At 57.6% G+C, this 20,727-nt stretch overlaps 1 protein-coding gene and 1 pseudogene across 12 annotated transcripts in view; both read right to left on the bottom strand.

The window, feature by feature from the left end:
* Nucleotides 1-20,084, bottom strand: part of ABLIM2 (actin binding LIM protein family member 2) — a 147,245-nt gene extending 127,161 nt beyond the window's left edge. For 5 of the 12 annotated variants that reach the window (XR_012912432.1, XR_012912435.1, XR_012912437.1 and 2 more), the window contains exon 1: nt 19,973-20,083. Coding sequence is in view for 3 of the 12 variants with exons in the window: in XM_075992932.1 (XP_075849047.1) it covers nt 19,973-19,982 (10 nt within the window). In the remaining 9 variants the exon portion in view is untranslated. Of the gene's footprint in view, nt 1-19,972 lie in introns of all 12 variants that reach the window. The other 7 variants (XR_012912431.1, XR_012912433.1, XM_075992932.1 and 4 more) reach the window with 3 other exon arrangements.
* LOC142861137 (uncharacterized) lies at nt 6,824-19,581 on the bottom strand (annotated as a pseudogene).
* Nucleotides 20,085-20,727: the final 643 nt, after the last annotated feature.

Raw genomic sequence — 20,727 nt, 5'->3', positions numbered from 1 at the left:
GTTCCTATCTCTCCACATCTTCGCCAGCATTTGTTGTTTTGGGATTTTTGATAGAGGCCAATCTCACTGCGGTTAGGGGGTATCCCATAGCGGTTCTGATTTGCATTCTCTAACGATTAGAGAGGTTGAGCATTTGTTTATATGTCTGCTGGCCATTATTCTGTCAGTGATCTAGCGCCTCTTATATTTTTCTGAATTGAGCCTGAGCCCAGTATGCGAAGTGAGGTAACACAGGATCAGAAGAATGGGCTCCACTTGTGCTCGCCATCAAATTGGCACTGACTGATAAACACCACGGTGCTCACATGGTGGTAACATTCTCCAGGGATGGGGGTTGCGGGGTAAACGCACAACTAAAGGACACGGTGAGCATTGTGGAGGGGAAGGGCAAGCCTCTAACCCCTGCTAGGAAGAGGAAATGATATAAAATGTAACCAAAATGTTTGTACCCTCATAATACCCTGAAATAAATAAAAAATAAAATAAAAACAAAAAAGAAAAGAAAGGACCAGAAGTCTCAAATCAGCATCACAAGGCTAATGCCAAGGTGTGGGTGGGCCAAGCTGTCCCCCAGGCTCTGGGGAGACTGCTCCTCGCCTGGTCTGGCCCCTGGAGCCTTGGGTGCTTCTTAACCCTCCATGTCACCACTCCAGCCTCTGCTCTGTAGTCACAAGGGCTTCTGGCCTCTGTGTGCCTGTCCATGACCTCCTCCTGCCCCTCTAATAAGAATAACTGTGATGGCATTTAGGGCCCCCCAGGTAATGCAGGATCATCTCCCCATCTCAGCACCCTTAATGGGATCCCATCTGCAAAGACCCTTTATTCCAGATAAGGCAACATCCACAGGTTGTACGCCTCGGACATGACATATGGGGGAGGCATTCCTCAGCCTACCACGTGCAGCAGTAACTTAACTGATACGATATACAAAGTTATAAAAATTTTTTTTTCGAAACTATACTTACCCTTATTACTTGCAATGTGCTCTGCTATTTCTCTACTCACCTTCTTACATAACAAGCACTGCTGTGACCCACTGAACTGATTTCATGCCCGGGACTGGGGCCCCACCTGCAGTGCAGAAAATTCAATGCTAACCTCCACAGCTGTGCCCTGACAGCACGGGGCCAGGGTGACAACTAACGACTTGGAGAAAAGAAAGTGAGGAGCTCTTTATGCACAGGGAGGGTGGGTGGTACTGACAAGTTTCTGGAAGGACCCCCACCCCACCCCGACTCCCCCCCACACTCTTGGCCATCCTCTGCCAGCCCCGGTAGCAGCCTGCACCCCAGGTAGCACAGCTGTGCCTGGCCAAACTCGGGGCTCACGGGTGCCCGGATGTTTCTCTGTGGGGTGAGGGTGTTTGCTGGAGAAAGCAACCTGCTGGGTGACAGCTGTCCAGCTGGTCAAGCGGCACCGGAGGGGGGGGCTCTGGTGGAAAATGAGCCCCAGGAGGCCGCAGCGGCCCCGCCTGCTCCCTCCGCTGCGCTGCCGCGAGGATCCAACGCTCCGCACCCTCCTCCCTGGCACTCACATTTAATGGATTCCTCCCTCCCTGACGGCCCAACACCATGGCTTCCCCCCGTCACGGTGACATCAGAGGTACAGTCACATGTTCATTTCTGAACACAGCTTCAAAGCTGAGACGCAAGATCAAGGCCTAAAACGTTGGCAACAGATGGTAGAGATTTTCAACTCGACTTCAAAACAAGGAGGACACCAGCGCTTTGTCAGGGTCATAAAAATGTAGCTTTGGGGGATCTCGGACATCCTCCGGCACTGGGGAAGGTGACTGCTGCCCAGCCCTGGCCTCCCCTGAGCACTGGACCCCCAGCTCCAGCTGCACACTGGACGCCTCCACCTGGATGTCCTCCAGGTCTCACAGTCGGAAGACAGAACACCTTGATCAAGACCGTCCTCCTGCACCCACCACTCCCGTCCTGCGACTGTGTCACACGTCACAGCCCAAGGCCCTCACCCAGCGGCAGCCCCTGTGCAATTCGAGCAGACCTGGGCCGCAACAAGCTCCACTGCTCAGCAGCCCTGTGACCTGGACCCCGAGACTTCACCTCTTGGAGCCTCAGTTTCCTTGTCTGTAGAGTGGGGCCACCACCGCCTGGGCTGCGGGGAGACAAATGAGGTGAAGCATGGGAAATGCCCAGCCCCGGCCTGGGGCACGGCAGTCGCGGTAACTGGCGTCTTTGCTTCCCGACTCCCGACTGTATCGGTATCCTGTGGCTGCCGTAACAAGCTCTGCAGCCTGGGTGGCTCCAACAACAGAATGCTCTGCTCCTTCTCCTGTCTGGAGGCAGAGGCTGAGCTCACGGGTGGTCGGGACAATACTCCCTCTGAGGCCCTGGGAGAACCTTCTCGGCTTCTCCCTGCGTTCCCCAGCCACAGCTGTGTCACTCTGGCCTCTGCCTCTGTCTTCACAGTGCCCCCGCCTCCCGCACATCGCGTCTTCATACTGTCTAAGGACTCTGGTCACACTGGGTCAGGGCCCCCAATCCAGCACCGCCTCATCCTGATTGGTTACACCTGCAACCTGACCTTATTCCAAATAAGGTCACATTCTAAGGCCCTGGGGGTTAGGACATCAACGTATCTCTTTGGGGATGGAATTCGACCCCTAGTCTGGCTTTCCCCGCTTTCTTCAGGGCCATCTGCAGCCTTGGGGCAGTGGCACAAAACCTCCCCATCCCATCATGAGCTTCCCCATCCCATCATGAGCTTTCCCGTCCCCTGCTGCCCACCTGCCTCTCTCCTGCCCACGCCCCACTTCCTGCCAGACTGGCCTCTGGGTCCCCAGCACAGAGTGCCAGCTTGTGGGGGGGGGCGCCAGGCCTCCCAGAGTGAGGTCGCCGCCACCTGGCTTGGCCTCCTCCCTCAGGCCTGCTCCTCTGTGCTTGGCCCACACCCCTGCTGCCCCAGACAGCAGCTCTGCAGACAGCGTGGGACGCTAGCATCCCTCACCCCAGCCATTCCCAGAGCTCCCCAGGCACTGACAGGAGTTGGCCACAGTGGAAACAGCCCAGACAGCTGACGGTTGCACTAGCTGGGCAGATGTCCCCTTCCATATTCTAGAGTCCTGTGGGTCTTGAGTGCCCCTAAACACCAGTGCACTTGGTCCATGGGGGGAAGGGCCCGTCAGCCAACAGGTGCACAGAGAGAGGGGGGTCCCGCCCCACATGGAGCAGCAGGCTATGGGGGAGGGGACAGTGAGTAAACAGGTAAACGAGTTACAACGCTGGCCTGCCTGGGGGGTGGCATATCCACTTATTGGGCAGGAAGGCGGGAGCAACGTCTGCAGGTGCCTGCCTCTGAGGACAGGGCATTGGCACCAAGCCGCCAAGGCAACAGAGGCGGTGTGAAGGCTCCCCTCGGAGGCCAGAGGGAAACGGGTGGCAAGAGGCTGGGGAGGGGCGGAGAGGGAGGCCTAGCGCCGGGACAAGGCACGTCAGCCTCACTGGTGGGTCTGGGCAGCTCCCAGAGCGGCCGCAGGGAAAAGCGCAGTGAGAACATCAACCGCAGGGGCGGCGGCAGAGGCCCCTCTCTCCCAGCACAGCTGACGCCCGGCAGGAAGCCGCCCTGCCCCCACCCTCAACACACACCCTCCCTGACCCATCACGCCGAAGCCACCAGCTCCTCCCTGCTGCCAAACACAGTCCACACTCCCCATCCGCCTCCTGAATCACACAGACGGATGACAGAAAGGGACAGGAAGCCCACAGAAACGCAAATGGCCGGAACACACGCAAACTCGCGCAGACTCCCAGCCCCGTGAGGCACTCCCCACGGGGCCGCCATTTGGCAAATGTCAAAAAGAATGACCCCATCCTGTGCTGGGCTGGGGGTCGGGCTCTCATGTCCTTTCTTGTAGAGGTGTAAACCGGGACAGCCAGCGGGGAGGGTGGTTCGGCAGAAGACATCCTGTGTAACAATTCCTCTCCTTCCAGGAATGTCTCTCAGGCGTCTCTCTGCACGTGGGTGCGCAGGTGTACGTGTGAGATTGTCATCTGCACTGGGCGCACACAAGATGTGCTCAAGTTTGAAAGCACTCGGGGCCCAACGGCCCTGCAGGCATCTGACGGGCGCAGTGGGGCGGCGCAGCGGCTCTGAGGCTGGGCTCTCGCCCACCATGCTCAGCCCGAACCCAGATGTGAGAAACAGACCACAAGGCCACAGGTCTGCCTCTTCAAATGTGTCAGCAGCACAAAAGAAAAACAGAAAAGGAAACAGGCAGGAAGAACATTCTAGAATAAAGGACACTAAGGACAAAAACACAGTACAGCCATTTGCAATGTGGGATCTTAGACTGGATCCCGGAAGGGAAACAGTAAACAGGTATCTTAAAGGACAGCTGGGTGTAACTGCGGCAACAGGAGGTGTGACATCATTTATAAAGGTGATGTTTGCTATCAACGCGAGCTAAAGTGTTGCAGCGATCTGATTGTTTTTGTCCCCTCCAAATTCTTATGTTGAAGTCCTCCAAACCAGGAAGGGGAGGGGTTCTGCTGAGCTGAGTTCTGCTGTACCCCACGAGGTTGGCTTTATGGGTCAGCTGCCCATGGCCCACCAGACAACAGTGGTCTGCAGAGCATTTGACAACAATGCCCACTCTCTGAGTCACACTGACGGGAAGCACAGGAAGGAAGGTGCACGACATTTTCCAGCTCAGCGTGGCTAAATTTACATCTCACCGCCTGGCCCATGTCCTGCAGCGTGGCCTTGGGTCCAGCTGCAACTTTCCAAGGTATGCGGCCGGTTGCCCAGCTCAGGCTGCAGGAAACCCCGGGCCATGTGCTTTCCGACGTTCCCAGAGCCTGGGGAACTGAGCTCCTGGGTCACTTACTGCTATGCTATGGTTCCAATATCTGTCTGCCCCAAAATTCACGTGATGAAATCTTAACCACCAAGGTGATGTATTAGGAGGTGGGTCTAGGGGTGGTGACTAGGTCACACGGGGGCCCAGAGAGCTCATTAGTCCCTCCCTCCAGGCGAGGGTGCACCACCGCGAGGAGGCAGCCCTCCCCAGACTGCAGCCTCAGAACTCAAAAGCTGCCAAGCTGTGGCATTTGCTCCGCAGCCCGAGCCCACGAGTACACTGATCCCGGACTGCTCAGGCCCCATGGTTCACTGGTTCAGGGGACCCGAGCTGGGGGAGACAGCTCCAGGAGTCCCTGGTCAAAGGAGGCAGACTGAGAGGGCACAAGGCAGACCGTGGACAACATGTCATGCCTCAGCAGAGACGAGAGCAGACGGGAGGCCGAGTAGGCCAGGGGAGGCAGCAGCAGCTCACCCCTAGAGCAGGCGACTGGCGGATTTCGGTGAAAGGGCAGGGGAGGAAGGCCTCCTGGGGGGAGGATAGCCTGTGCGAAGACTCAGGGTGGGGAAGGGCATGGCCATGTGGGGACCCCAACAGCTCAGCACAGTGGGCAGGGGGCATGGCAGGAGGGGATAGAGGTGTGGCCAGGAGGCGTGGGCCGAGTCCCGGGTCGCAGGCCCTCAGCCAGCCTGTGGAGCCCCTCCCTGTGCAGGGGGACTCCCAGGCCAGCCTGACGAGGCCCTGTCCTCGAAACAGCCCCCACCAGATGCCAAATGATGCTGCCTCTCAAAAACTTACTCACAGGTTTAGCATTGGATGCTGCGATTCCACTTCTGGGCATAACCCCAAATGAACAGGAAGCAGGATCTTTTTTTTTTTTTTTTTTTTTTTTTTTTTTTTTTTGAGACAGAGTCTCGCTTTGTTGCCCGGGCTAGAGTGAGTGCCGTGGCGTCAGCCTAGCTCACAGCAACCTCAAACTCCTGGGCTCCAGTGATCCTTCTGCCTCAGCCTCCCGGGTAGCTGGGACTACAGGCATGCGCCACCATGCCCGGCTAATTTTTTTTATATATATATCAGTTGGCCAATTAATTTCTTTCTATTTATAGTAGAGACGGGGTCTCGCTCAGGCTGGTTTTGAACTCCTGACCTTGAGCAATCCGCCCGCCTCGGCCTCCCAAGAGCTAGGATTACAGGCGTGAGCCACAGCGCCCGGCCAGGAAGCAGGATCTTAAAGAGACATTGCACCCACACTCACGGCAGCCGCGTCTACTGCTGGACCAATGCACAAGCACGGTGTGGTCTGCCCGGATCATGGAATGCCACCCAGCCTTACAAAGGAAGGCCATTCTGCCCGTGCTGTAAGGTGGGTGAACCCTGAGGGCACGATGCTCAGTGGAATAAGCCAGACGCAAAGGGACACTCCTGCATGACTCTGCTTGCATGAGGTCCCTGGAGGAGTCAGGTCTGTAGACACAGAAAGTAGAATGCTGGGTGCGTGGCCTGGGGGTGTTAGTGTTTAATGGGGACAGAGCATCATTTGGGGAAGGTGACAAGGTTCTGGAGATGGGTGGTGGCAATGGCTGCACAATAATGTGAACGTGCTTAATGCCACTCAGTTGTACTCCTCAAAATGGTTAAAATGGTAAATTTTATGTTGTGTCTGTTTTACGACAATAAAATAATGAAATTCATAAATACAAAAAACACCTGTCACCTGGTGAAGGAAAGAGAGGGTGTGGTCAACTCAGGAGCCCCTCAGTCGGATCCCACCTGCAGCTAAGAAAGAGGCGTGGGAGGGTATTCGGTGCCGCGGGGACCTCGCGGGGCTCTCAGGGAGGAGGCAGGACACGCTTTCCGAGGGCCTGGGCAGGGAACAAGTCCACCCAGAGGGGGCTGTGGGCGGAAACACGGCAGCGGCCAGCGGGTCCTTCCTGCGTGGTGGGAGCTCACGCACGGCCCCTCTCCGTCACCTGCCCCTTCAACAGGGCCTGTCTGTGACACTGTTGATGCCCGGTCACTACTTCTAACTGTGACAATAGTGATGGTAAAAATACTCCAGAAAACACAGGTGAGAGCGGTGACCCAGGCTAGGTTGGGGCCTCCTCCATGAGGCCCCCCGGGCAGCCAGCAGAGGGGGCACGCAGGTAGGAGGGGAGAGGAGTGAGTGTTTCCTCCAGCAGGGGGGAGGGGGATGAGCATGAAGAGGAGGAAACCGAAGGGAGGCAGGTGATGCCTCGGCGGGTCTAAAACTCTTTTCTCCTTAAGATCAACGGCAATGCCTGTTGCCGGTGGACATTTCCCTCAAGGCCCCTGCCCTGTCCCTGCCTGTGTCCCCGTCTACACTATCTACACATTCTCACTAACGTGCAAGGCATCTCAAGGAGGTGGCAGGGGCCTGGGCTGGGGACAGACGCCCAGAGCTCAGATCACAGCTGTGCCTCTTTCTGGCAGTGTGACCTTGGCCACCTCCCTCCCTCCACCCGTGGAGTCCTACATATTTCTGAGAGTTCCAGAATAACTCTAAGGAGACCACAGACATCCAAGTGTGTGCTCTGGGAGCACCGGGCCCTGAGCAAACAGAAGCTGCAATCTCACTGATTATACGCCCCACAAGTCCAGGCCCCAGACGTGACCTGCAGTTAATTACCGCCCCTCCACCTCCTCCGCAAACCACGGCCACACATGGCTTCGTCCAGAGCTTTCCCTGCAATTCGCTTTTCACCTGAAGCTTGCGGACACCCAGGGAAACGGCTTTGCCAAACGCATTAATGTGATTTGGGTAAAGTAGTTAATATCTGAATGTTGAGCTTCCGTAACGGGGAAGGTGGTCATGCTTCTTTAAGGTGTAGGTTTTGCTTAGTGTTCAGAGCAGATAGATACGCAGGTTTGCCCAGAGGAGACCTATTTGTGAGGGTGATTCTGAGTTCTAAGAGAAAGGAGAATTTGCAGCAATGTGCTAACTTGCCAAGCTGTTCCTACGGTTCCGACTTGAAATTTTTTCATCCGCATGCTGGGGCCAAGTGTTCCAAATTTCCCAACGTTCCTCCAAGCATCGAGCGCTCAGAGAATGGAGAAATGCCTGAGCGAGACCCACACACCGACACCGAACAGGACACAGAGGACAGGAGGGCGCCGGCTCCCTGCAGCAGTGGACAGAGGACCGGAGCGCTGGTGCACAGGGGACAAGCCGCAGACCCAGCCCCTGCTGCCCCTTCTTTCAAGTTGCTGCAGCCTCAGGGTCAGGCGATACCATGGGACACGGAGGGTTCTATTCCTGGCCTAACTAACCCTCTTTCCCAGAACTGGGACAGTGAGGCCCAGACAGTGAGGCCAGGGTCTCCTTACCGGCCTGAGCCCCTCCCCAATTCTCTGGGTCTCAGTGTGCACAGCACCAAGTGCCACCCTGGGACCGTCTGCTCCCAGCCAGTTCCCTGTCGCCTGCACTTCCTGAGGGCAGGGACTCTGTCCACCTGCCCTCACTGCCCGACAACGACCCACTAGGCCGGCACTGAGGCCCCCAGGGCCCAGAACAGGCGTTGGCAGCACGTTCACGAGGATGCTCCGCCCTCAGGTGCAGAGGGCACACGCCCCGTCACCAGCTGCACGATCGCCCTCACGGCACAAGAGCTGAAGAGCCACCAGATTTCACAAGACACAGTTTAATGCCTCAAAGCTGGTGCCCTACCCCAGCCCTCTGCTCTTCTTAAGTGAAATTATGGAAAGGATGTGGGTGGGTTGCGAGGACTGCTGGGGTCAGCCACCGAGGGGTGGGTCGTGGGTGCTGGCATCCCTAATGTGTAGCCGTGGCCACTAGGTGGCCAGGGAGGGAAACCGGGCCTTCCAAAGCAGGGCCTCACCCTTGACCTCCCACACTCTGCCTTGCAAGGTCAGACGAAGCTGCCGCTTCCTCAGCTGAGCAGCCCCGAGGGACATGCCCGAGGATAGCACACCTATTCCCAATCCTTGGAATTTGGCCAGGCTTGGCCCTCAAGGAACCTCGGGTCTGGGGAAAGGGGACAGGGAAGACAGCAGACAGGTGGGGAGACACCAGTGCACCCAGGTGGAGCCACCACCTCTGTACCATGACAAACCCGTGGGTGCTGGGTTGGCTGCATTTAGAGGACACGGCTGCCCAGCAGACTTTGCAGCAGGCCACGGGCTTCTGCGAGGGGGTGTCCCTCCCAGTGCCAGTTGGCTCAGGGAGAGGGGGTCCTTCACTGGGAGAAGCCATCACGCCCCGCCCTGCAGGCTGTCCCTAAGGGGCTCCCAGGTCAATGCCATGGAGGTGCAGGCTGTGGCCCAGGCTGCTGTCCCCCCTCCCAGTACAGAGCTAAGCCCTGTTGAGGTCTGCTGGGCCCTGGCGGAGCCTTGCAGAGTCAGGGGAGGGGAAGGTGCCAGAGCTCAGACCAGAGCAGCAATGGGGGGCAGCCCCTCGTGCCTGGGTGGGGGCAGAAATTACCTAGAAGACCTCATTCCAGCAAGATGTTCTTTCCAAGTTGCCAACCTTGGAGGCTGTGGGTCACATTTAGGTAAGAAAAGGGTGGTTTCATTGCAGACCCTTTCAGAATCCACCTTTCATGCCCCAGGGCAGCCGGCAGAGGACCTAGTCTGTTTGGAAGGCCCTGAGACCGCGGACACACCGGCGGCACGTGCGCAACCCTTACGCTGCGCGCAGAGAGGACGCGGGGAGCCTGGCCGCAGCCGGCATCCAGCGAGGGCTGTGGAGGGAGCAGCAGCACAGGGTCCCAAGAGCTGCCGAGCTCAAGGCCAGCACTGCCGCCCACCAGCAGGGCGACACCCTAACCCTGACCGACCAGCGGGGGCGCTGGGCGTGCTGTGCTCAGTGTCCCCACCTGTGAAATGGGAGTCACCGTGACCGCCCCGCACTGGAGGCGAAGCCGCACAGGGCTCCGACAGTGCTGTCGCCACGTTGCCGCTGCTCTGGCCAACAGCCACTAGGTGCCCCTTGATCAAGTGTGAGCTCTTCGAAAAGCATAAAAACGCCCATGGAGGAAGGGGACATTTTTTATCAGGCACAGGAGTCATTGCCCCCATTGGCTTCAACTTGGAAGAAGCGGGTGGGGCGACACATGGTCTGTGGGAGGCGGCACGGGGTGGGGTTCTGAGAGCCAGGCCGCTGGCAGGAGCCCAGCCCCCTCTCAGCCGCGCGGCCTCGGGCAAATAGTGCGCTGTTCTCTCCCAGGTGGCCTCATCTGCAAATTAGGAGCAGTGATGTCCAGCCCAAAGGGACCTCTCCACCAGGGTTACTGGATGCTCTGCAAATGGCAGGTATCGATTTTTACTGGACAAATCAATCACTCCTTTTGGGTCCCACTTCCGGTCAGCGGCCGGGGGTTCCTGAGGTTGCCAGCACACACCCAGGATATATTTAGCTCTCTGCTGAGCCGGGCTGGCAGCCGGCATTCCAGCTGGGGACAGGGAATCTCAGACCAGCTCCTAATTTCTCGTCAGCAACTGAGGAATTTGTTACAGAGCAACTCCCTCTCTTCTATAGCCGCAGACCACATTATCGCCAGGTCACACACACACACACGTGCACACACACACGCACTCACATACATATGCTATTTTATTTTTTATTTGGTTTTTTTTTCTACCTTTCAAAAAACCGTTAATTATGATGGGTACATAATAGTTGCACATGCACATACTTCAGGTCCCTGTGCCGTGACACACTGATGCCTTCAGAGCCCTGGCTCCGTGGTGAGAGTCTAACCTCCCAAAATAGAGAATAAGAACACCGTCCTAGAGCCAGGAGACCTGGCTGGGCGCCGGGGAGTCTGACAGCTGCTCTCTAAGGGAGCGTCCTTGAGACCTAGTATTGAGCAAACCCGTCACTTGCATGTCCTTAAAATGAATAAGCAGTAAAAACATCAAACCGCAAACTGTTAGGAACAAAGGAAAAGGTGCCCATAATCCTATCCCATTTCTTCTAGTGCACGTTTCTGCATATTTTGCAAAGACTGTGTATGAAATATTATGTCCTGTATTTTTCATCTGTCACCAGCTTTTTAACACATATATTTTATTAATCCTTTATAATCATTTTAATAATTGTATAATATTCCAGTTTTTATCAGCAGTTCCCAACGTGTGGTCTAGGGAACGCTGGAGGTCTCTAAGACCCCACCGGGGGCTCAGCAGGGTCAAAACCATTTTCGTGGTAACACTCAGATGTGACCTCCCTTGTCACTCACTTGCTCTTGAGTGTGCGATGGAGCTCTGCAGAGGCTGTGTGGCAAGCCACATGACAGCTGATTGAATACAGAGCCGGACATCAGAATCCAGGCACCGCCTATTAAGCCAGATATTAATGAGATTTGCAAAGCTATAAAGCTGTGCCCAGCTCAGTAAAAATGCTCTTATGTTAACATGCAAAGGGTTCATTATTCTTACTTAGTTTTAAAAATTTTCTAAAAATTATCTTTCAAGTTCTAATAAATATCAATATATCTAGTAAATATCAATATATCTAGTAAATATATTTTCTAGATATCAAATATCTAGTAAATATCAATAAATATAATCCACATAAGCAAAAACTCTTTAGAGTCCTCGGTGATGTTGAGTCCTCGGCCCTCTGAGTTTGCGAATGTTGCTCGGATGGGCAGTCATTTGTGGAGCCGGGTTCCATGGCCGGACATCTACCGCAGAGTATGTCACCCCTGCCATCGCGGCTCTCACGCCCCGGTCCACACCCGGCATTCAGAAGGGATTCCCAGAAGCAGCATTATTCTATCAAAAGGCATGAGTGTGTTCAAGGCTTGATACGTTTTTTCACCTAACTTCACAAACCGATGCTCCCATCCACAGGCTGTGGCAGTGTCTGGCTCACCAGATGTTTAAATTTAGCTGAGTTAGAGTGAGATTATTTATCCTATGAGAAGTCATTCTCACTCTCTCAGCCATTCCAAAGACCCCACAGGGAGAAGAAAAGGTATCAGCCCAGAAATAAAAGGCTCCAAGGTGCTGCCTGTGGCTGGCTGAGCAGTGGCCTCCCAAAGACATCCCTAGTCTCCGGGCCCGTGACTACGGTCTTATATGGTTAAAGGGGGATCTTTGCAGATGTGTAAATTAAGGACGGGAGATGTGGAGATTGTCCTGGATGTCACCACATGTATCCTCATAAAGAGGAGGCAGAAGGCGATTCCAGGCACACGGAGAAGACCACGTGAAGACTGAACAAAGGTTTGAAGGTGCTGGCCTTGAAGAGTAGGGAGACACGGCCACGCCACGGACCGCGCAGCCTCCGCGGCTGGGGAGGCGGGGGTGGCTCTCCCGCAGGGCCTGCGGAGGGAGCGCGGCCCTGCTTCAGCCGACTTTGGCCCAGTGGCACTGATTTTGGACTTCTGGCCTCCAGAACTGTGAGAACACATTTCTTTTGTTTTAAGCCCCCCAGCGTGTGGTTACAGCAGCCACAGGACACTCAAGTGCAGCCTTTTTGCAGCGCCAGAGGTTTTGTGACCTGAGTCTCCAAATGACAGAGGGACCAGCTCGGGCCTGGTGGAGCACCTTTCTTTAATGTGTGACTCACCCTTTTAACAAGAAAAGTCTGCTGTGGGCCCAATATCCCAGGACAGGGGCGCAAGTCAGGGCACCGCTGGAGACCACTGGCCCCAACTTTCATGGGTGTCCCTGGGGGCCCAGGCAAGCAGGTGTGATGGGTGATGACCAGACCACGCTGGGGGAGAGCCCCTCACCAGCCCGCCACTAGCACCCTCCCTGGCGAGGGAGGAGAGGGAGGACAGGGAGAGGCAGCAGTTGGGGCAGAATGAAGCTCCCGTGTAGTGGGCCCCGGCCTGGCGAGGTCTAGACAGGCCCAGCTTGGCCAGAGCAGGGAATTAGCTGGTGAGACGGAGGCCTGAGAGCAAACAGTGACCCAAGCAGCACGGCGGTCCCACCTGCACCACCTGGGGAGCCTAAATGGAGACGGCTGTGGGGCAAAGAGCTTGGAACGTCATGAAGGCATTTCCAACCGGCTGCCAAGTGGAAGGTGGTCAGGACAGCCCTTAGAATTCTTTCTTGGTACTTCCTGTCTAACTGCAGCACCAACAGGGCTTGAGATGCCATTCTCCACATAAGATCCTGGGGACACCAAAGTCCTCCAGAAGCAGTGGGCCAGGGAGACGCCAGGCTGAGAGTCCTGAACCCAGAGAGACAGTGGACAGACGGGAGGCCTCGCTGAAGGGGACGGGTTCCACCCGTCATTCATTCTCCCCTTGGCACCCAGGAAACACCTCCTCTCGGGCAAGCACTAGGACAGACCTCCCCCACTGTGGGAGCAGCCAGCGTTGTGCTCTGCAGTGACATCGCTCCTTGGTCCGCTGGCTGGAATCACGTTGCCATATCACCTCTCCACCTCGTCACTCTATGAGTGAAGAAAGCGTGGCCACAAACGTCCAGCACGTGTGCTCTGCACAGGCGGCGGAAGGGCCCTGGCTGTTGTGCAGAGTAAGGACTGCTCAGGGGACCATGACTCAAAACACCAGGCTCAGGAGGATGCTGCCACCACCGCAGCCTGGAGCTGGGTGGCTCTAGGGACCGCCTGTCCTGGCGCAGATGGTGCAAACAGGACTTAGACAAGGCCGGGCAGGGGAGGGAGCAGGACCAGCAGAGAGGGAGTGGTACCCCAGCCTGGGGCGCAGCTGGTGCAAAGTGTACCAGGCAGGGTGCGATGTCAGGTCTGTCCTGCACTTAAAGGGCATTTCTGGCTGTGACAGAGACCATACCACCTGCTTCCTGGTGCCTGCTCTGCCCCAGGCCTTGGGCACCATTCCCCATCTCTAGCCTTCCAGCAATCCCCCAAGGAAGGCGTTATCACCTGCACTTTTCAACTGAGGCAAGGAGCAGTTAAGAACCTGCTAGGAGGGACACACCAGTAAGTGACCACTGGGACTCCAGCCCAGGTATACCTGACCCCAAAGCCACTGTACTTCCTGATGCACCCAGACTGTCCCCTAACACTCGGAACTCTCTGACCAACGGAAAGTGGCACAAAGCTACTGAAGACGTCACCCACCACAGAACCTGCTTACTACCTGCCTGGCTCCCACCAGCCTGTATGGAAGACCCACTGAGGGCAGGAAGCACCAGAGCCACTCTGGAACCTGGAGGCCTTGCTGTTTGTGGCATCAAAGGGCGACCAGGCACCACCTGCCACCGCCCAGTCCTTCCTACGGTCACGAGGGGTACAGCTGCCCTCCAAGCTCAAGCATACGGCAGACATCACCATTCTGCTTGCCCGACAGGAGGTGAGAAACCTCCCTCGACACTGGGGAACTCAGCATGAAGGCCACGTGCTCCCTGCCTGGCAGGAAACACCGAGAAAGCGTCGGATGAGAAGGGCTGACGGGCATGTCTCCCCGCAGGGATGGTTCAGCCCCACACTCAGACATGGGGCTGTCAGAAGAAATCAGGGCACACACTGAGGGTGGCCAGGGCCCCTGTCTTTACAGACAGGTATACTGAGGCACAGGAGGGAAGATGACTTGCCCAAAGCTACACAGAGGCCCAGGTGAGGGGCTGAGCTACGCCTCCGAGGCCGGCGGGGATCGCTGCCTTGGCGGGGAATAGCTCCGGCAGAACCCAAGGGCTCAGGGCGGGGTCAGGACAGCTGGGCCAAGGGTAAGGGTACAGGGAGGCATATGTGGCTCTCTCATGGTGAAAGTTCTTAGGGTGGATCGCTGGGCCCATGCGGTGGCCTTGGGCAGGAGCCCCGTAGAAAGCAGCGGAGACAGCAGATCTGGGGGCAGACGGCTGGCGCGGCCCTGTGCGGCGTCGGGAAGGTTGGATAGCGCCGCACGGCCCAGGTGAGACGCGGCGTGCGAGACCACACCAGGAAGCGTTGTTGTGCGCCCGGCTGGGCCAAGCCCTACCCGGGCCACTCAGCACGCATGAAATCGCCCGCGGTGGTCGGTTAAAGCCGAAAGTGGAGGACAGATGGACAGCGCCCACCAGCGGGGAGACGCACGTCTGGGGCCCAAAGCCCAGCTCTGCCGTGTGCCAGTCGTGGGGAACCAGGCAGCTGACAGGACCCCGTGGGCACCACAGCAGCCCTGAGTGGTGCTGCGAGGATCCCAGGGGAAACGTATGCAAGCGTCTGGCCCGGGGCCCATTAGAAGTGCTCCGCACGCCGTGGCTGTTGTGACATTTAAGCCTGTCCTGCCTGGGTGCTGCCGACACCCTAGATACCCCAGGCAGCCGTGGCGATGGAAAAATTCCTTGAGTAAACAGAGATCGCTGGACTCAGGTTGCTCCACGCGGGGTACCAGCCTCAGAGGTGTGCTTCTTTGGGGCTTCCTGAGGGCCGGGCAGGGTGTCGCAGGTGGAGGCCTGCCATGGGCTGCCCGGGGCAGATGTCCTGTCAATGGCACCAGGCACTACGAGCTACCACTGAGCATGACCCGTGCTTTCCTGTCGCACAGCTTTAACGACCTCTCTGAGCCCCTTCCCTGTGCCAGGCATGCTCAGTCCCTACAAGGCCATGGGAGAGGCAGCGACAGGAAGGACAGGAGGCTCGAGCACCATCAAGGACAGCTGGCAGCAGCGGGGGTGTGAGCCCGAGACTTGAATTCAGGATGGGTCTGACCCAGTCCTGCTGACAGGGGCACAGCCGGGGCGCAGCAAGCAAGGCGCTGAAGTGTCTGCACAGCCAGGGGGCTGTGGAACCAGGCTATGGGTTTGGGCATCTGTCCCAGCCTGACATCCCAGCACCTGCAGGTGCCAGCAACTGTGGCCTGGTCTGGCCCTGAGGACAGGCAGCATCCATGTAAAAGGCTAGTGACAGGACAGGCCTCGTCCCCAGAGTAGAGACCTTCCTCCTCTCTCCCTCCATCTCCCAGTCTTGCCGATGTCCTCTCGCCAGCTTTCAGTGCCCCTGCCCCCCACATGAGGCCCTGGAAGCCCAGGGTGCATGACAGGCGGCTTCTCCATGAATCGGGGGCATGCTCCTTTCTTTCTCTAGGACAGCAAGACAGGACTTTGGAGGACTTCACCAAACTCAAGACTTGATTCCATAAAAAACACTATCCCTAAACTATCTCCTGGACAGAAACCATGAAGAACCAAAGGATCGTGGGTGCAGGTTAGGAAGTAACCTTGCACATCAAGGAAAAGCAGGTCAGACCTTGGAAGTGACCAGGCTGAGCCATGGCGGTTCTTTCCAGATGCAATCTCATGGATTTCTGGGTCAGGAGGATTTGTCTTCCATTGCGCCTCATTCGGAAGGGAGCCACCCAGGGAAAGCCGGCACCGTGCAGCCCCTTGTGCTGAGCTCCTAGTGCTAGGAGGCCACCTCGCTTCCATACACGGGCCCTGCAGAAGGGAGTCTCTGGACCCCTCCCCAAAACACAGATTTCCAAACCAGTGCATGCCTCCCTCGAGGCTGGAAGCAATGCTGGCTGTCTTTTGTGCACTGGATCTTTCATTACAAAAGGAATGTGCATGCAGTGAAGAAACCCGGGAAAACGTGGAAGGGATAACGATTCTTTCTCTGCCCACCTTCAGATGGCCACTCTGCACATGATGATGTGTTTCCTTCTAGTCTTTTTTCCCCCATGGTTTTGTAGAGTTGAGATCCTAAATAATATAGAATTTCACCCTCAGCTGTTTGCTAAATGAAACCTGTTTTCCTAAGCATTTTCTCCTAACCTTAGAGATTCTTCACAGACACAGTTATTAGAGTGTCCCCCTACCCCCACCTAGAATGGCAGTTTGTTCTTGTCCACTGCTAAATCCCAGGGCCTGGGGCAGTGCAGGTTCATAGCAGGCATTTAGTAAATATTAGGCACATAGTAGGCATTTCATAAATATGTGCTGAATAAACGAATGATTGAATGGCTGACATATTCTGTCACTGCCCACAGTTAGGTGGTTTCTAACTGTCGCTGTTATGGCAACGCCAAGGTGAACATCTCCATGGCTACGTTGTTGCCCACTCTTGGGTTAGGAGAAGAACCGTGTGTCTCTGTCCACATGCCAGGACCTGCGCTGAACAAGGCGGAGGCTGGCTCTGCTGTACCCGCTCCTTGACCCTGGACAGTTGCTTTTCCTCCTCTAGGCCTCAGTTTCCCCTCTGTGAGGGTGGGTGGATTTGGGCTAGAACACCTGCAGATCCCTCCTAGCTCCATAATCCTAACACAGCGGCCAGGGAGGCAGAAGACAGCTGAGATGGCCAGCCAGGCACCCCCTGCTGGCTCTGCACTCGTGTTAGGGGCTAAATTGTGTCCCTCCAAAATCATATGTGAAATCTGAGCCCCCAGTACTGCAAAATGTGACTGTGTGTGGAGATAGGGCCTTTAAGGAGGTCATTAAGGTTAAATGAGGTCGCTGAGGTGGGCCGTAGTCCAACCTGACACAGACTGGTAGAGAGGGATGACCACACGAAGGCTCAGGGAGAAGACGGCTGCCCACACGCCCAGTGGAGAAGCCTCAGAAGGAACCAACTCTGTCCACACCTTAAGCTCTGACTTCTGGCCTCGAGAATTGCCAGAGAATGAACCTCTCCTCTTTAAGCCCCTGGTCTGCAGTACTTTGTTATGGAAACACACCCTCACGAGCCTCTGGCCACCAGGGGAATCCTACCTGCCAGGCCTGCAGCTGTCCAGGAGGACGTCTGGGCAGAGGGAGCATGGGCCTTGCTCAAGGATCTGGTGCCCCTTGGTGGCAGAGCTGGCACTGGAACGCCCTGCCCCCCTAGCTCGGGCACATTTTGCACCAGCCACTAGCGGACAGGTTATGTAGGCTGTAGTGTGACGAAGGTACCGCCACTCCCATCGTCATCTGCTGGGCTCACCGTGTGGGGGCCAGCGCTCAGAGCTAAGGGTATTCCCTCCACACAACTGAGGAAAAGGGGGAAACTGAAGAATGGGGAGCCCCACAGCTAGTGTGCTGGATTCAGACCTAGGCCTGTCTAACACCATCTTCTCCCAACTTGCCACAGTGCTATATATGTGATTCCCCTGGCCACTCAAAATTAACAGGCAACTGCATAGCCTTGATGTCATACCCAAGCTAATTTGGAGGCTCCTGCATTGTCAGACTAAGACGTGCCTACAACTCCAGTGGAGTAGAGGAGGGGGAACATCTGGCCCAGGAGGGTCACACAGGTTGTCTGGGGCTCTGGTCCATCTGGGCAGCTGGAGACTGGACCAGGTGATGCCAGTCATACCTACTGCTGCCGAGCTCTGGAATAATGCCAGCCTTCGTGGTGAGGGCCATAGGGGACCTGTCCTTGGTGTCCTTGTTGACAGTGGAAGCTCCTGACCTGCCAGATATACACAGCAGCCGGATGTTAGAGCCCACGGGCCAGGCACTAGGGGCCACGCTGCCTGCCCTCCCTCCCACCATAGGCGTGGGTGGAAATTACTGCTGTGGCATCACCGGCTGGGGACAGGCTGGGCAGAGGCGACAGGTGGCTGGGAGAGCACACGCACTGCCAGTTCCAGAGGGCTGGATTAATTCAGAGAGCTAAGGTGAACTTGGCCCCTGGCAGTGCCACCCCTAGCTACCAAGGGCCTACTCTGCGTGTGGCTTCTCGTGTTATACCTTGTCCCCTCCAGGCCACCAGTGCTACTGCTCTTACAGGTCAGCCAAGCTTGGGAAGTTGTCACCAGTGCCTAAGACCACTGGGCAGACACCATGGCACAAGCCCTGGCCTCCTCGCTCCCCACATCTCACAAATGTGGGGGGCAATGCTCCTTCTGAGGGCTCCCCCTGATTACAGGGGGTACAGAGGTACCAATTATGGTCCCAGCAGTATAAAATTACCCTGCGTGCACCCAGCCATTATCCCCATCAGCTATTAGATAAATGTGTCTGGAGGTTCTGCCAAGTCTCGGGGTGCCCTGCTCCCCAGCCACCCCCAGATAACAGGTTGGCCATTTCAGAAATCCTCTTCCGAAGGGTTCCACCTCCAACCGCTTGCCACTGCTCTGAGCCACACTCCAAACGCCTTCTGCAAAGTAGCCCTTCCTTCCTTGGCTGGGAGGGGGAGGGGGCAGTCTTCCCAGGGAGTGGGGTCCCTGGAGACATAGCCCCCCGCGCCAGCTCCCTCCAGGCCTACAGCCCACAGGAAGCTCCCACTAAATGCATCTTCCCTCCCCAGTCAGATTTTCCCCAGGGAAGTTGCTGTCCCCACTGATTTCTGCACCATGGCTAAGGGCCATACTGCAGTCTGTGGTGAGACAGGCTTAGAGGAATGGGCACAGGAGTCAGGGAGCACCGGGTTCGAATCCCCAGTCCCCGAAAGAGCTAAGCAAGTGACTCAAACCCTGTGACCTCGGGTCCACCCTGAAAAATGGGGTGACAGCCTCTCCCTGGCCAGGAATGCCCGGCCCAGCCCTTAGTCCGGTGCGGCCGGGAGGCTCTCAGAAGCAGTCATCTTCAGGAGGCCTCCAGAGGCTCACCGGCCAAGGCCCCCAGTCCTACGTCTCAGTTTCCCCAACAGCACAAGGCGCGGCTGGGCTGGGCGACGTGGGATTTTCAAGCAATGCACAGAGGCTGTCAGATCCCAGAGGGAGGGTGCTGCGGGAGAAGCAGGGGTGCGACACCCAGGGGCAGGGGCTGGAGAGGCGATGCGCGCAGATGGGGCCGGGCCAGGTCTGACACACATGCGACTCGGGGTCCCCAAATGTGCGCGGAGAGCCCCAAGCGCCCAGGGTCGGCCTGACACCCTCATCCAGGTTGCGGGAGCCGCGCAAGGGCGGCGCCCCCTGCTGCAAAGCCCCGCCTGTCATCTCACCTCTCCGGGCTGGGGCTGGGGTGGCCTGGGCCCTTCGCCCAGACCCTAGGCCCCTCGCCTAGACCCGGGTCGCCTTCTAAAGCCTGGGGCAATCCCGACCCCGTGAGAAGCAGAGAAGGGGCGCTTTCCAGATAGCCCAGCGCTGCCAAGCCGGCTTGTCGCCGAGGGCAGCGATCCCCGCCGGCCACTGAGCTGCGCGCCCCGGCTTAGGGGTAGGGGGCTGCGCGCCGGCCCCTCACGGCTGCAAAACCCTGTAGCAAAAGTTGGGTGGAGCCACCGGACGATTTTCCCCCGTGTTGCAGGTGCAGCCTCGGAATGCCACCCAGCCTTTGCCGCGCAGCCATCCTGCTCAGGGACCCGCCAGTCCCTCGGTGCCCAGCACTCACCTGCGCTCATGTCGGCAGCCGCTCGGAGTCAGGGCTGTCGGGCGCTGCGGCAGCCAGACGCTCGCGGCAGGCAGGTGCCGCGCCCGCGCGATCCTCCGCCCGCCGCCCGCCGCCCGCGCGCCCGCCGGCTCCGCGCCCTCCAGGCAGCGCCGCCGCAGCCCCTGGGCGCGCAGGCCCCGCCCACGGCACGCCCACGGCACGCCCCCTCGGGTAGCCCCGCCCCGCCCGAGCCGCCGGCCGGGCGCACCCTGGGAAGTGTAGGCGCCGCGTCCCCGCCGCACCACGTTTGCACCCCAGCCGCCGGTGAGCGGACTACAAGTCCCAGCAGGCTCCGCGGCCTGCGCGTGCGCAGATGGGCAACAGCGGCCGAGGCCATTGGCAATGCCTCTTAGCTTTCTGCAGAACGGTCGCCTAGGTCTGGGGCGAAGCCTGATGGGGGGTCACTGTTCTCGGGAGCCCGGGAGTCACGAGGAGAGCGGTGCAGGGAAAAGCGAGCTTGGTGCAGCACTTCTTCAGTCGTGGTGTTGCAACGGGCCTGGAGACCTTCAGGACCTGCAGCCCCCTCTTCTCTCCCAGTTTACCGAGAGCGAAACTGAGGCTGGAGGCGGGGAGGCTGGAGGATGTGCCTGGCATGCCTCAGCGAGGCTTGGACTAGCTGGGATTCGTGCGCAGGTGTCCTGTCTCCAGGGATAGGGTGTCCCGCCTCTGGCCCGCCCCAGCCCCCAGTCGCTCTGGCCTGGCTGGGCCGCCTGGAG

This window comes from Microcebus murinus, chromosome 16 (genome assembly GCF_040939455.1).
Source record: "Microcebus murinus isolate Inina chromosome 16, M.murinus_Inina_mat1.0, whole genome shotgun sequence".
NCBI lineage: Eukaryota > Metazoa > Chordata > Mammalia > Primates > Cheirogaleidae > Microcebus > Microcebus murinus.
The sequence above is the reverse complement of the archived record's forward strand: the minus strand, read 5'-3'. Positions and strand labels throughout refer to the sequence as shown.